This window comes from Chrysemys picta, chromosome 19, assembly GCF_011386835.1.
Source record: "Chrysemys picta bellii isolate R12L10 chromosome 19, ASM1138683v2, whole genome shotgun sequence".
In the NCBI taxonomy this organism is placed as follows: Eukaryota; Metazoa; Chordata; order Testudines; family Emydidae; genus Chrysemys; species Chrysemys picta.
In genome coordinates this window covers 22,248,075-22,258,445 of record NC_088809.1, presented here as the reverse complement: position 1 = coordinate 22,258,445, position 10,371 = coordinate 22,248,075, and the positions used below count along the sequence as shown (strand labels likewise).

General features: G+C 59.9%; 2 protein-coding genes across 4 annotated transcripts in view; both read left to right on the top strand.

Annotated features, from left to right (window-relative positions):
- LOC135976643 (maestro heat-like repeat-containing protein family member 2A) overlaps nucleotides 1-608 on the top strand; it is a 31,168-nt gene extending 30,560 nt beyond the window's left edge. Inside the window, exon 21 of the mRNA XM_065573511.1 lies at nucleotides 579-608. Within this exon, the coding sequence (XP_065429583.1) occupies nucleotides 579-608 (30 nt within the window). The remainder of the gene's footprint in view (nucleotides 1-578) is intronic.
- Nucleotides 609-1,054: 446 nt separating this feature from the next.
- Nucleotides 1,055-10,371, top strand: part of LOC135976557 (maestro heat-like repeat-containing protein family member 2A) — a 30,941-nt gene continuing 21,624 nt past the window's right edge. For all 3 annotated transcript variants that reach the window (XM_065572967.1, XM_065572966.1, XM_065572965.1), the window contains exons 1-12: nucleotides 1,055-2,022; nucleotides 2,248-2,367; nucleotides 3,044-3,166; nucleotides 3,681-3,833; nucleotides 4,881-4,907; nucleotides 5,313-5,435; nucleotides 5,827-5,906; nucleotides 6,438-6,552; nucleotides 7,826-7,921; nucleotides 8,683-8,787; nucleotides 9,135-9,258; nucleotides 9,894-10,015. In XM_065572967.1, coding sequence (XP_065429039.1) covers nucleotides 1,990-2,022; nucleotides 2,248-2,367; nucleotides 3,044-3,166; nucleotides 3,681-3,833; nucleotides 4,881-4,907; nucleotides 5,313-5,435; nucleotides 5,827-5,906; nucleotides 6,438-6,552; nucleotides 7,826-7,921; nucleotides 8,683-8,787; nucleotides 9,135-9,258; nucleotides 9,894-10,015 — 1,221 coding nt within the window. In that variant the 5' untranslated portion in view covers nucleotides 1,055-1,989. The remainder of the gene's footprint in view (nucleotides 2,023-2,247; nucleotides 2,368-3,043; nucleotides 3,167-3,680; nucleotides 3,834-4,880; nucleotides 4,908-5,312; nucleotides 5,436-5,826; nucleotides 5,907-6,437; nucleotides 6,553-7,825; nucleotides 7,922-8,682; nucleotides 8,788-9,134; nucleotides 9,259-9,893; nucleotides 10,016-10,371) is intronic.

The window sequence follows — 10,371 nt, the reverse complement described above, 5'->3', positions numbered from 1 at the left end:
CTGGGTTCGAGAGTCAGAGTTTGGCTTGGTGTCCTTGGTCAGAATTTCCTGTTGCCCACACTGTTGGGCTGTTAAGCAGCTGCCATGCTCTACCCCAGAGAGGGTTGCATTTCACTGAAAAGGGCGTTCCTGTGTGTGGCTGGAAAGAGCATTGGGACGAGCGTTAGATCCTGGGCCAGGGCTGTCCCTGCTGGCAGTCAGGAGAGTTGCCCCAGCAGGTGTTTTAGCACACTTGCTCTGCCAGTTCTAAAATGCTCAGCTCCTAGTGCCCAGCAGTGAGAGCCCCCTCCTCACTCACCCCCCTTGCATTTATCTGTGGGGGGAGCCCCTGCACTGGGAGTGGCAGCTGGAAGCCCCTGGGCTGGGCTCACTCAGTGCTGGCCCCAGTGTCCTCCGTCTAGGACCGCAAGCCAGGAGGGCTCTGGGGAGGCTGGAGGCCAGGATCCCTCGTGGGGGTGAGAGCAGGGGAGGAGACTCTGCCCCTAAATGATCCCCTGTGACGGGTTCAGTCACAGAGATCCCCTTGGGACTGTCACCTGATGTGCTGAAATTACCTCTGAGCCCGTTTTCCCTGCCAGCTTGGGACTTCCAAAACCACGTCTTGTTGAGCCAGACACGCTAGCCTGCTGCAACACAGACCCAGGGTCTGGTCCACGCCCCCAAAGCTGCAGACTTAACTGAAGACAGCTCAGCTGGTCACCTATCTCCAGCACCCAGACACACAGTTCCAAATGGGATCCAAACCCCAAATAAATCTGTTTTACTCTGTATAAAGCTTATACAGGGTAAATTCATAAATTGTTCGCCCTCTATATCACTGATAGAGAGATATGCACCACTGTTTGCTCCCCCACGTATTAATCACTTTCTTTGGGTTTATTAATAAACAAAAGTGATTTTATTAAGTATAAAGAGTAGGATTTAAGTGGTTTCAAGTAATAACAGCCAGAACAAAGTATCAGAGGGGTAGCTGTGTTAGTCTGGATCTGTAAAAAGCAACAGAGAGTCCTGTGGCACCTTTAAGACTAACAGATGTATTGGTGCATAAGCGTTTGTGGGTGAATACCCACTTTGTCAGACGCATCTGACGAAGTGGGTATTCACCCACGGAAGCTTATGCACCAATACATCTGTTAGTCTTAAAGGTGCCACAGGACAGCCAGAACAAAGTAAGTCACCAAGCAAAATAAAGCAAAAACACACAAGTCTAAGCCCAATACATTAAGAAACTGATTACAAGTAATATCTCATCCTCAGAGATGTTCCAATAAGCTTCTTTTACAGACGAGACTCCTTCCTAATCTGGGCCCAATCCTGTCCCCTGGTACAGTCCTTGTTAGTTCCAGCAGACATCTCAGGTGGTACGGGGTTTTCTCATGACTGGCAGCCCCCTTTGTCCTGCTCCACCCCCTTTTATAGCTTTGGCACAAGGTGGAAATCTTTTGTCTCTCTGGGTCCGCACCCTTCCTTCTAAATGGAAAAGTACCAGATTAAGATGGATTCCAGTATCATGTGACATGGTCACATGTCATTGTAAGACCCCTAGTCTCCATTCTTCCTGGGTTGGCCCACATGTACACAGGAAGGCTTGCAGGTAAATAAACCATTTACAACCAATTGTCCTAGTCAATGGGAGCCATCAAGATTCTAAACCACCATTAATGGCCCACACTTTGCATAATTACAATAGGACTTCAGAGTTATACTTCATATTTCTAGCTTCAGATACAAGAATGATACATGCATACAAATAGGAGGAACATATTCAGTAGGTTATAACCTTTGTTATGATACCTTACAAGAGACCTTTTGCATAAAGCATGTTTCAGTTACATCATATTCACCCTTATAAGCATATTTCCATAAAACATATGGAATGCAACGTCACACACACCCCCGGCTCCTTTCCACACAGTTCCTCCAAAAGACCTTGGGAGGAGCAAAGAGGGCGGCTGGAGCCAGGATCTGAGCCATGAGCTGGGCCGGCAGATGGGCAGCTATGCCAACGCCTCCGTGGAGAAGGTCAGTTCCCAGAGAAAGCCTCTCTGGTGCTGGGGGGCTCTGGGGAGGGGCAGAGGGCGCTGGGGCAGTCCCACGCCAGTGAAACCAAGCCCTGCAGTTCCCCCTGTGCAGGCGGGGCCAGCCCCTGCCTGAAGCTAGGGGTCCTGATCCTGGCCTTCACCCTAGCAATGGCACAGACCGCCCCCCCGAGGCTGGGGCTCACCCCTCCCTTGCACTCTCTTTCAGGCTTTCCTCTGCAAGGCGCTGGGCACAGCCCTGGCCATGAGCAAGGATGTGGCTGCAGTGACAGGGCAGCTCCGGGAGCTGCTGCGCATGGCCGACTATCTGAATGGTGCAGAGACGGAGGTGAGGGGCCAAGACCGCCTGCACCCCAGGGCACCCAGCAGCTCTGGAGGGCCCTTCCCCCAGGCAGAGGCCTGTGGCCTTTGTGTGTGATTGGAGCTCCTGGGGGTGACTAAGGAGGAACTGGAGCACTGGGCCCAGGGACTGGGAAGACTAGCTGTGACTGGGAGTGTTGGGCCTGGAGACTGGTTGTGACTGGGAGTGTTGGGCCTGCAGACTGGAAAGACTGGTTGTGACTGGGAGTGTTGGGCCTGCAGACTGGAGAGACTGGTTGTGACTGGGAGTGTTGGGCCTGGAGACTGGTTGTGACTGGGAGCGTTGGGCCTGCAGACTGGAGAGACTGGCTGTGACTGGGAGTGTTGGGCCTGCAGACTGTGGAGACTGATTTTCACTGGGAGTGTTGGGCCTACAGACTGGGGAGACTGGTTGTGACTGGGAGCGTTGGGCCTGCAGACTGGAGAGACTGGCTGTGACTGGGAGTGTTGGGCCTGCAGACTGGGGAGACTGGTTTTCACTGGGAGTGTTGGGTCTGGGGAGACTGGCTGTGACTGGGAGTTCTTGGCCCGGGGACTGGGGAGACTGGCTGTGACTGGAAGTGCTGGGACGGGGACTGGGGAGGCTCCGGGCTGTTCTGGAGTTGCTGATGGCTTTCGACTGACCCCGAGCTCTCTGCTCCCAGTGCCTTGACTCCTGCCTGCAGCTCTGTGCCAGGGAGCAGCTGGATGCGATCCTGAGAGCTCTGGGCGACTTTGAGGAGGAAATGGCAGAGGGGGAGGATTCCTGGCATCTCAGCCTGTGCAAGGTACAGCACCCCGCTTGTCCCAGCCCCCGGCCCTGTCTGCATGGAGCTGTTGGCTGGGGTCCGGGCCAGCAAGGCACAGGCTGGCGGTGCAGAGGGGCTGGGCTGGGTTAACCAAGTTTCTGATTATCAGAGCCCAAAGCTGGCCCAGGCAGAACCATGGTTCTGATCCAAGTGGGCCCTGTCCGGATTTGGAGATGAAGCCACTCTGTAGCCACATGGAGTGATCACCTGAGGGAACTGGGTAACTAGGCAGGGGTGAGGCTGGGGATCACCCCCGGGGCTTGTGGGGAGCACAGGTCTGGGGGCTCATTCTACCCGGAGGAGGGTATGGAGAGGCAGAGGTTTGTTCTTGGGGGTGGGAGGTGGAGCTGGACAGGGTCAATGTTTATAGAATCTAGGGAACAATCTTCCCAGCCCGTGAGCCCCAAGGAAGCGCCTGCCGTGGGCCGTCGGGAGCTGGGGAGGGAAAGGCCTTTCCCCAGTGACATCCCTGCTCTTCTCTTCATTGCCCCAGGGCCTAGCCCCATGGGAGAGGGACAGAGTGAAGAGCACCCTCCTGCTATTCTACAGCAGTGCAGCAGCCCAGGCGCCCCCCCAGCAGCTGCTCCCTCGGCTGGCGAAAGAGATCGTACCCAAAATCCTGCACCATTACAGCACCAGCTCCCAGGTATCTGCCTGCAGAAGTTGGTCCCAACCTCCCTGCCATGCCTTCGGCCCTCTGAGATTGGGCTCCCAGGACCTCACAGGATCAGGCCTCAGGCCATGGAGAGAGGGCACCATGGATTGAAGGGGTCACTGATGAGTCCAGGACAGCCGGGGCGAGGGGGAGAGAGATGACTTTAGCAAAGCTTTTGATACGGTCTCCCACGGTATTCTTGCCAGCAAGTTAAAGAAGTATGGATTGGATGAATGGACTATGAGGTGGATAGAAAGCTGGCTAGATTGTCAGGTTCAACGGGTAGTGATCAATGGCTCCATGTCTAGTTGGCAGCAGGTATGAAGCGGAGTGCCCCAAGGGTCGGTTCTGGGGCCGGTTTTGTTCAACATCTTTATTAATGATCTGGATGATGGGATGGATTGCACCCTCAGCAAGTTCGCAGATGACACGAAACTAGAGGGAGTGGTAGATACACTGGAGGGTAGGGATAGGGTCCGGAGTGACCTAGACAAATTGGAGGATTGGGCCAAAAGAAATCTGATGAGGTTCAACAAGGACACGTGCAGAGTCCTGCACTTAGGACGAAGAATCCCATGCACTGCTACAGGCTGGGGACCGACTGGCTAAACAGCAGTTCAGGAGGGGAGGGATAGCTCAGTGGTTTGAGCATTGGCCTGCTAAACCCAGGGTTGTGAGTTCAATCCTTGAGGGGATCTGGGGCAAAAATCTGCCTGGGGATTGGTCCTGCTTTGAGCAGGGGGTTAGACTAGATACCTCCTGAGGTCCCTTCCAACCCTGATATTCCACGATGGATGGGAGGATAGCGTGGATGGAAGGAGTCAGCTAGGGCCCTGTGGCTCCCAGCCCAGTCCTCCTCCTTTCCCTAGGCCATATAGCTTTAAACCTGCACAGGGACTGGAGGGAGATGGGTCCGAGGGCCCCCTGGAACAATGCGCATGGCTCCATGCTGCCCCCTGCAGGGGGAGGTGGGGCCCTGGCATATCCCAGGGGGCTTCAGTGCTGATGTTTGACAGCTGCTGCCATTTCGTTTTTCAGGCGCTGGGACTAAACGCCAGGCAGATGGTAAGGAGCAGCGAGTGTGATCCTCCCGGGGGCCCATGCAGCTCAGGCTGGGGCATCTGCCAGAACTGCGGGAAGGCTGGGGCTGGGCCAGGCTGTGGGCTGCAGGCAGCCAGGCTCAGTCTCAGCCCAGCCCCGGGGATGCTGGGGCACGGGACTAGTTTATGCTGCTGTTCCATGAATCTGGTTCTCTTCTGTGGGGTGGGGGTATTCCTAAGCTTCTGGGCCCATCCCCATAAGGGTGCCATATGACTTTGGGCCCTTCCTGTGAGGGGAGCGGTGCGGCGGCCAGGGGCCTCTCCGGGGTGGGGTGGTGGGGTGGCCAGAGTGGGAGGCTGTGCTAACCCCAAAGGGCTGGGGAGGCTGCATCCAACTCTCATTCCCACTCTCCTCTCTGGGGGCATGTAGGACACGGCCCTTACTCTGCGCTTCATTGAGAGCATCTCCGCAGTCAGCCTGGCCGTCCAGAGGAGCGGGGAATCCCAGCCGCACCAGCTTCCCCACAAACAGGTGCTGCTCAGCCAGCTGCTGGTGAGTGGGGGGATCCCCAGGCCTGGGGGAGCGGCCTCATGGCCTCAGGGTTGCCCTGAGCTGGGGTCGCATTGCCCTGGCTCCAGCAGGCTGGGGCACTGGGATAGAACTGGATAGCTGTGTCCTTGGGAGTCACTGGGGAGTGGGCTGCTCTCTGGAGGTCATCCCCATGCTCTCCAAACCTGCCCTGAGGCTGCTGGCAGGACACAGGGGCTGTCTTGGGGTCAGGGGACCCAGCCCCATGGGCACTGGGAGGTTCCATCAGCTTCCCCACCCCCAGCATTTCTGGGTGTTATGTCAGTCCCCCGGAGGTGGGTGGGAGGTCCCATTGTTGCCCCCAGGGATACCATGGCCTCCCCCCATGTTCTTGGTCTCTCTGTGTGTACTTCAGGAGATCATTAAGGCCGAGCCACGGAGCTCCCTGCTCTCCCCAGTTCGCCAGGAGGCAATGGTGGCCATCGGGCACCTGAGGTGGGTATAGCTCTGCCCCTGGCCCCCTCCGTGCCAGCTGGCACTTTGGCCATCCTTACGCACAGAAACCAGCGTGGGCAAGCCCTGACGTGGGCTGTGCAGGGCAGTGTATGAGGCAGGAGGGTGACTCCCATGGTGGCACTAGTGTGGGGAGAGCTGCCCAGCCTTCCTAGAGCCAGGGGTCAGTTCCCAGGGTGTCATGGCCCCCAGAGCTCAGCCCTGGTGGAGCTTCGAGCTCACTGGGACTCAGACCACTGCAGATTGTTCCTGATCTCCGCAGGAGAGCCCTGCTGGGCACAGAGCCCCTGCGGCTGGCAGAGCAAGCCCTGCACACCCCAGAGAGCAAGGGGAGAGCCCTGGGGAGAGGGGGGCAGGGATGGGGGCCCCGGGAGAGCCCCAGGAGGAGGAGGAAGGCAGGGAAGGAAGCAGGGGGTAGGGGTGTTGGCCTGGAGAGGTCTGTGTGTCTCTCCGTGCCCACCGGCGGGGGAATGCCCAGCCTCTAACGCCTCCCGCCATGCTCTCTCCTGCCAGTAAAGTGAAGCAGCCACTGAGCTGCGAGAAGAATCAGGAGTTGATGGAGCAATGTCTTGATAGTGTCTTCTCCCTGCCTCCCCAGGAGTTCACTGAGGATGTGGGGCCCAGCCAGGTATGTGACAGTAGGGTTACCATATTTCAACAAGCAAAAAAGAGGACGGGAGGAGCCCCGCCCTAGCCCCGCCCCTGCCCCTCCCACTTCCCGCCCCCCCAGAACCCCCAACCCTCCCCCCGTTCCTTGTCCCCTGACTGCCCCCTCCTGGGACCCCTGCCCCTAACTGCCCCCCGGGACTCCACTCCCTATCTAAGCCTCCTTGCCTCTTGTCCCCTGACTGCCCCAACCCTTATCCACACCCCCACCCCCAGACAGACCCCTGGGACTCCCACGCCCCATCCAACCACTCCCCACCCCCTGACAGCCCCCCCCAGAACTCCCAACCCATCTAAACCCCTCTGTTCCCTGTCCCCTGACTGCTCCGATCCCTCTCCACACTCCTGCCCCCTGACAGCCCCCCCAGAACTCCCAACCCATCTAAACCCCTCTGCTCCCTGTCCCCTGACTGCTCCGATCCCTCTCCCCACTCCTGCCCCCTGACAGCTCCCCCCCAGAACTCCCAGCCCCCTACCCCCTGCTCCTTGTCCCCTGACTGCCCCCTCCTGGGACCCCTGCTCCTAACTGCCCTCCAGAACCCCACCCCCTACCTAAGACTCCCTGTTCCTTGTCCCCTAACTGCCCCCTCCTAAGACCCCCCCCCAACTGCCCCCCAGGACCCTACCCCCTACCTGTACCCTGACTGCCCAAAACTTTCTCCACTCCCCTCCAAAAGCCCCCCCCGTTTCTTGACTGCCCCCTCCAGAACCTCCCTGTCCCTTCTCCTGCCCCCCCTTACCCTGCTGCTCAGAACAGGGTGTTGGGCTCTGTGCCAGCCGGACACATGGCTGAGCTCCCCAGCACAACAAAACCCGGTCCCTGGCCCTGCACAGGGCTGCGGGACCGGGCTGCAGGAGGAGGAGCTGCCGGCCGGCTCAGAATGCAGGGAGGGGGGGTGGGAGGAGGAAGCTGCTCCGGAGTCCAGCCCGGGACTTTCCTGCAGCCCTCCCAGCCGCTCGCTCTGCTCTGCCGGGGGAGGGGGAAATCCCGGACATTGTGAGTGCTTTACAAATTCCCCCCGGACGCTATTTTTAGCACACAAAAGGAGGACATGTCCGGGTAAATCCGGACGAATGGTAACCCTATGTGACAGCCCATCCTCCCTGCCGCTGACCGGGTACCCCACAAGGTCATGGTGCCTAGGCATCACTCCCTGCAGGACTGGGCCTAGGTACCGGCCCCCTCTGCCTCTTGCCAGCCCCATCAGGGATTCACTCCTCCCTCTGCGTTGCAGACTCTTTATGCCAGCACCATGGCCACCCTGGAGGGGCTGATGCAGATATTGCTGGAGGAGGAGGAGACGCCAGAGCGACTCCAGAGAACCTTCCGGGTGAGTGGGAGCTGGGCAGGGAGGTCTCCTGTCCATCTGTCCAGACTCCTCGACGGCCCCTGTCACCTCAGGGACAAGACCCACCTCCCAGCCTCCTGCCCACCCCAGGGTCAGAGCCTGCCTGGGTATGAGCCCTGTGATGTGGGGAGCAGGGGTGAGGAGTGGGGTTGTGGGTCTGTGGAGATGCACTAGGGGAGAGCGAAGTCCCAGACTCCAGGAAAGTGTGTGTGGGGGGGTCCAGTCCAGTGTTTCAGGGCTCAGGCATCCCCCGGAAGGAGGGGTGATTTCCCGTCAGGAGGCCTGTCAGAGTCCCTGCAGCCAGGAGTCACTCCAGGATGGGTCTGGCCTGAGGCCTTGGCCCAACATTGCTGGGCCACGTGTACCCTGGGGCCTGGGAGGGTCAGGCTCAGCCTTTGCCCAACATGGGGCTCATTTCAGACAGAAGCTAGAGGGGGGAAGGGCCCCACAGAAAAACCTCCTTGTCTGAGCAGAAACACTCCCTGGAGCGCTGCCCCCCAGAGGGAAGGGGGGTTGGACTGCCCCCACTTCCCTGGTCTCCGTACTGTGAGGGGAGAGGAGCCACAGGCAGTTCACCCAGCCCCTCCCTCTTCAGGGGGCTGGGAGCCGAGCACGGCTCTGGGCATGGCCCAGGAGGTACCATGCGGAGGCCTCTCCGGGTTCCATTCCCCCCCCCCACTGGACCCCTCCTCCCCCAGGTGCAGTTGGTGGGGGGCTTGCTCATTGCCCTGCTTTGCCCACAGCTCCTGCAGAGATGGCTGGTGTCAGAGCAGGTGTGGGAGCGTGCCCGCGCCATGCGGGTCAGCACCCACCTGCTGAAGGCATATCTCCAGACGGTCACCATCACCGTGAGTACTGCCCCACCTGCCTGGCCCAGTGCCCGCTTGCAGCAGGCTCAGGCACTCTGCCTCTGCCCCAGGGCGTCCCCGCGGGTCCCATATGGGAAAGGGCAGAGCGGGATCCCTGGGCCCCAGCAGCCCCGGCACAGCAGAGAGTGGCCCGGGGGCAGCCCCTCAGTACCCTGGCTGTGGGCACACTCAGTCCCTGCGGGGAAAGGGCTGGTCCTGGGAGCAGGCAGCTGTTGGCAGAGTGAGGTCGCTGCCTAGTATGGACCAGATCCTGGGCCAAGGCGAGGCAAGGGGCTGGTTGCACCCAGGCCAAGCCCATTTGTTGTTCTCTTTCTTTTCCCAATCAGACACAGATCCCTCCTGGCCAGTTCAGCACTCTGGCTGGGACGCTGGGCCCTTACGTCTGTGACTCACTGGGCAGCATCCGCCAGGGCGCAGGGGACGCCATTGGGTGCCTGCTAGACATACAAGGTGCGGAGGCCTCAGGGGCAGCGGGTACCCTGGGGCGAATACGGGGCCTGGTCGGAACACAATGGAGCGGGTATCCTGGGGCAAATAGAGGGCATGGCCCAGGGGTGTCCTGGGGTGACTAGCGGGCATGACCCAGAGGTGGCATGGGGCCTGGCCCAGGGGTGTCCTGGGGTGACTAGAGGGCATGACCCAGAGGTGGCATGGGGCCTGGCCCAGGGGTGTCCTGGGGTGAATAGAGGGCATGGCCCGGGGTGGTGTGGGGCCTGGCCCAGGAGTGTCCTGGGGTGAATAGAGGGCATGGCCCAGAGGTGGCATGGGGCCTGGCCCAGGGGTGCTGTGGGGCGAATAGAGGGCATGGCCCAGAGGTGGCATGGGGCCTGGCCCAGGGGTTCTGTGGGGCGAATAGAGGGCATGGCCCAGGGGTGGTGTGGGGCCTGGCCCGGGGTGTCCTGGGGTGACTAGAGGGCCCAGTCAGGGTACGGCATTGCAGATGCTTTGAGGTGAATAGAGGGCCAGTAAGCGTGTGCCAGGCCCTCAGTCTCAGCAGCTCCAAGTGCACTAGTAATGGCACCCAAGGGGCAGCGGCTCAGGCCCACAGGCCAGGCTAAGCATCTTCCCCTGGCTGATCCCTGCAGTTGCCAAGCAGCCCGGGACCCTGAGGGGCCGAGACAAGGCGTGGGCGCTGAGGCGCGTGTGTCAGGAGCTGCAGAGTGCAGATCCCGAGGAGGTGTGGGACGCGTCTATCAAACTGGCCAAAGTAAGGACTCCAAGAGCTGGGACAGGCAGCTACCGGGCTGGGCCACCTGGGGAGGGGGCTACTGGGCTGAACTGCTTGGGGGAGGCCTCAGGGGCAGGGGCAATGAGCTGGCAACTGGGAGGCTCCTTGTCAGTAATCAGGACAGGGTTCATAGGGCCACAGGGGTGTGCTGGGTGACAGTGTGGATCTCCCATGGGCCACAGCAAGGGGCAGAACCAGGAACTCCACTACCTGGATGCGGGATGCCCCAGCACTGCGCAGACTTCCCACGCCCCTCCCAGCAGGCTCTGGCTGGATCTCTGGGGCAGGGATTCTCCCCAGAGGGGCCAGGAGCCTGCAGGGGAGCACAACCAGGG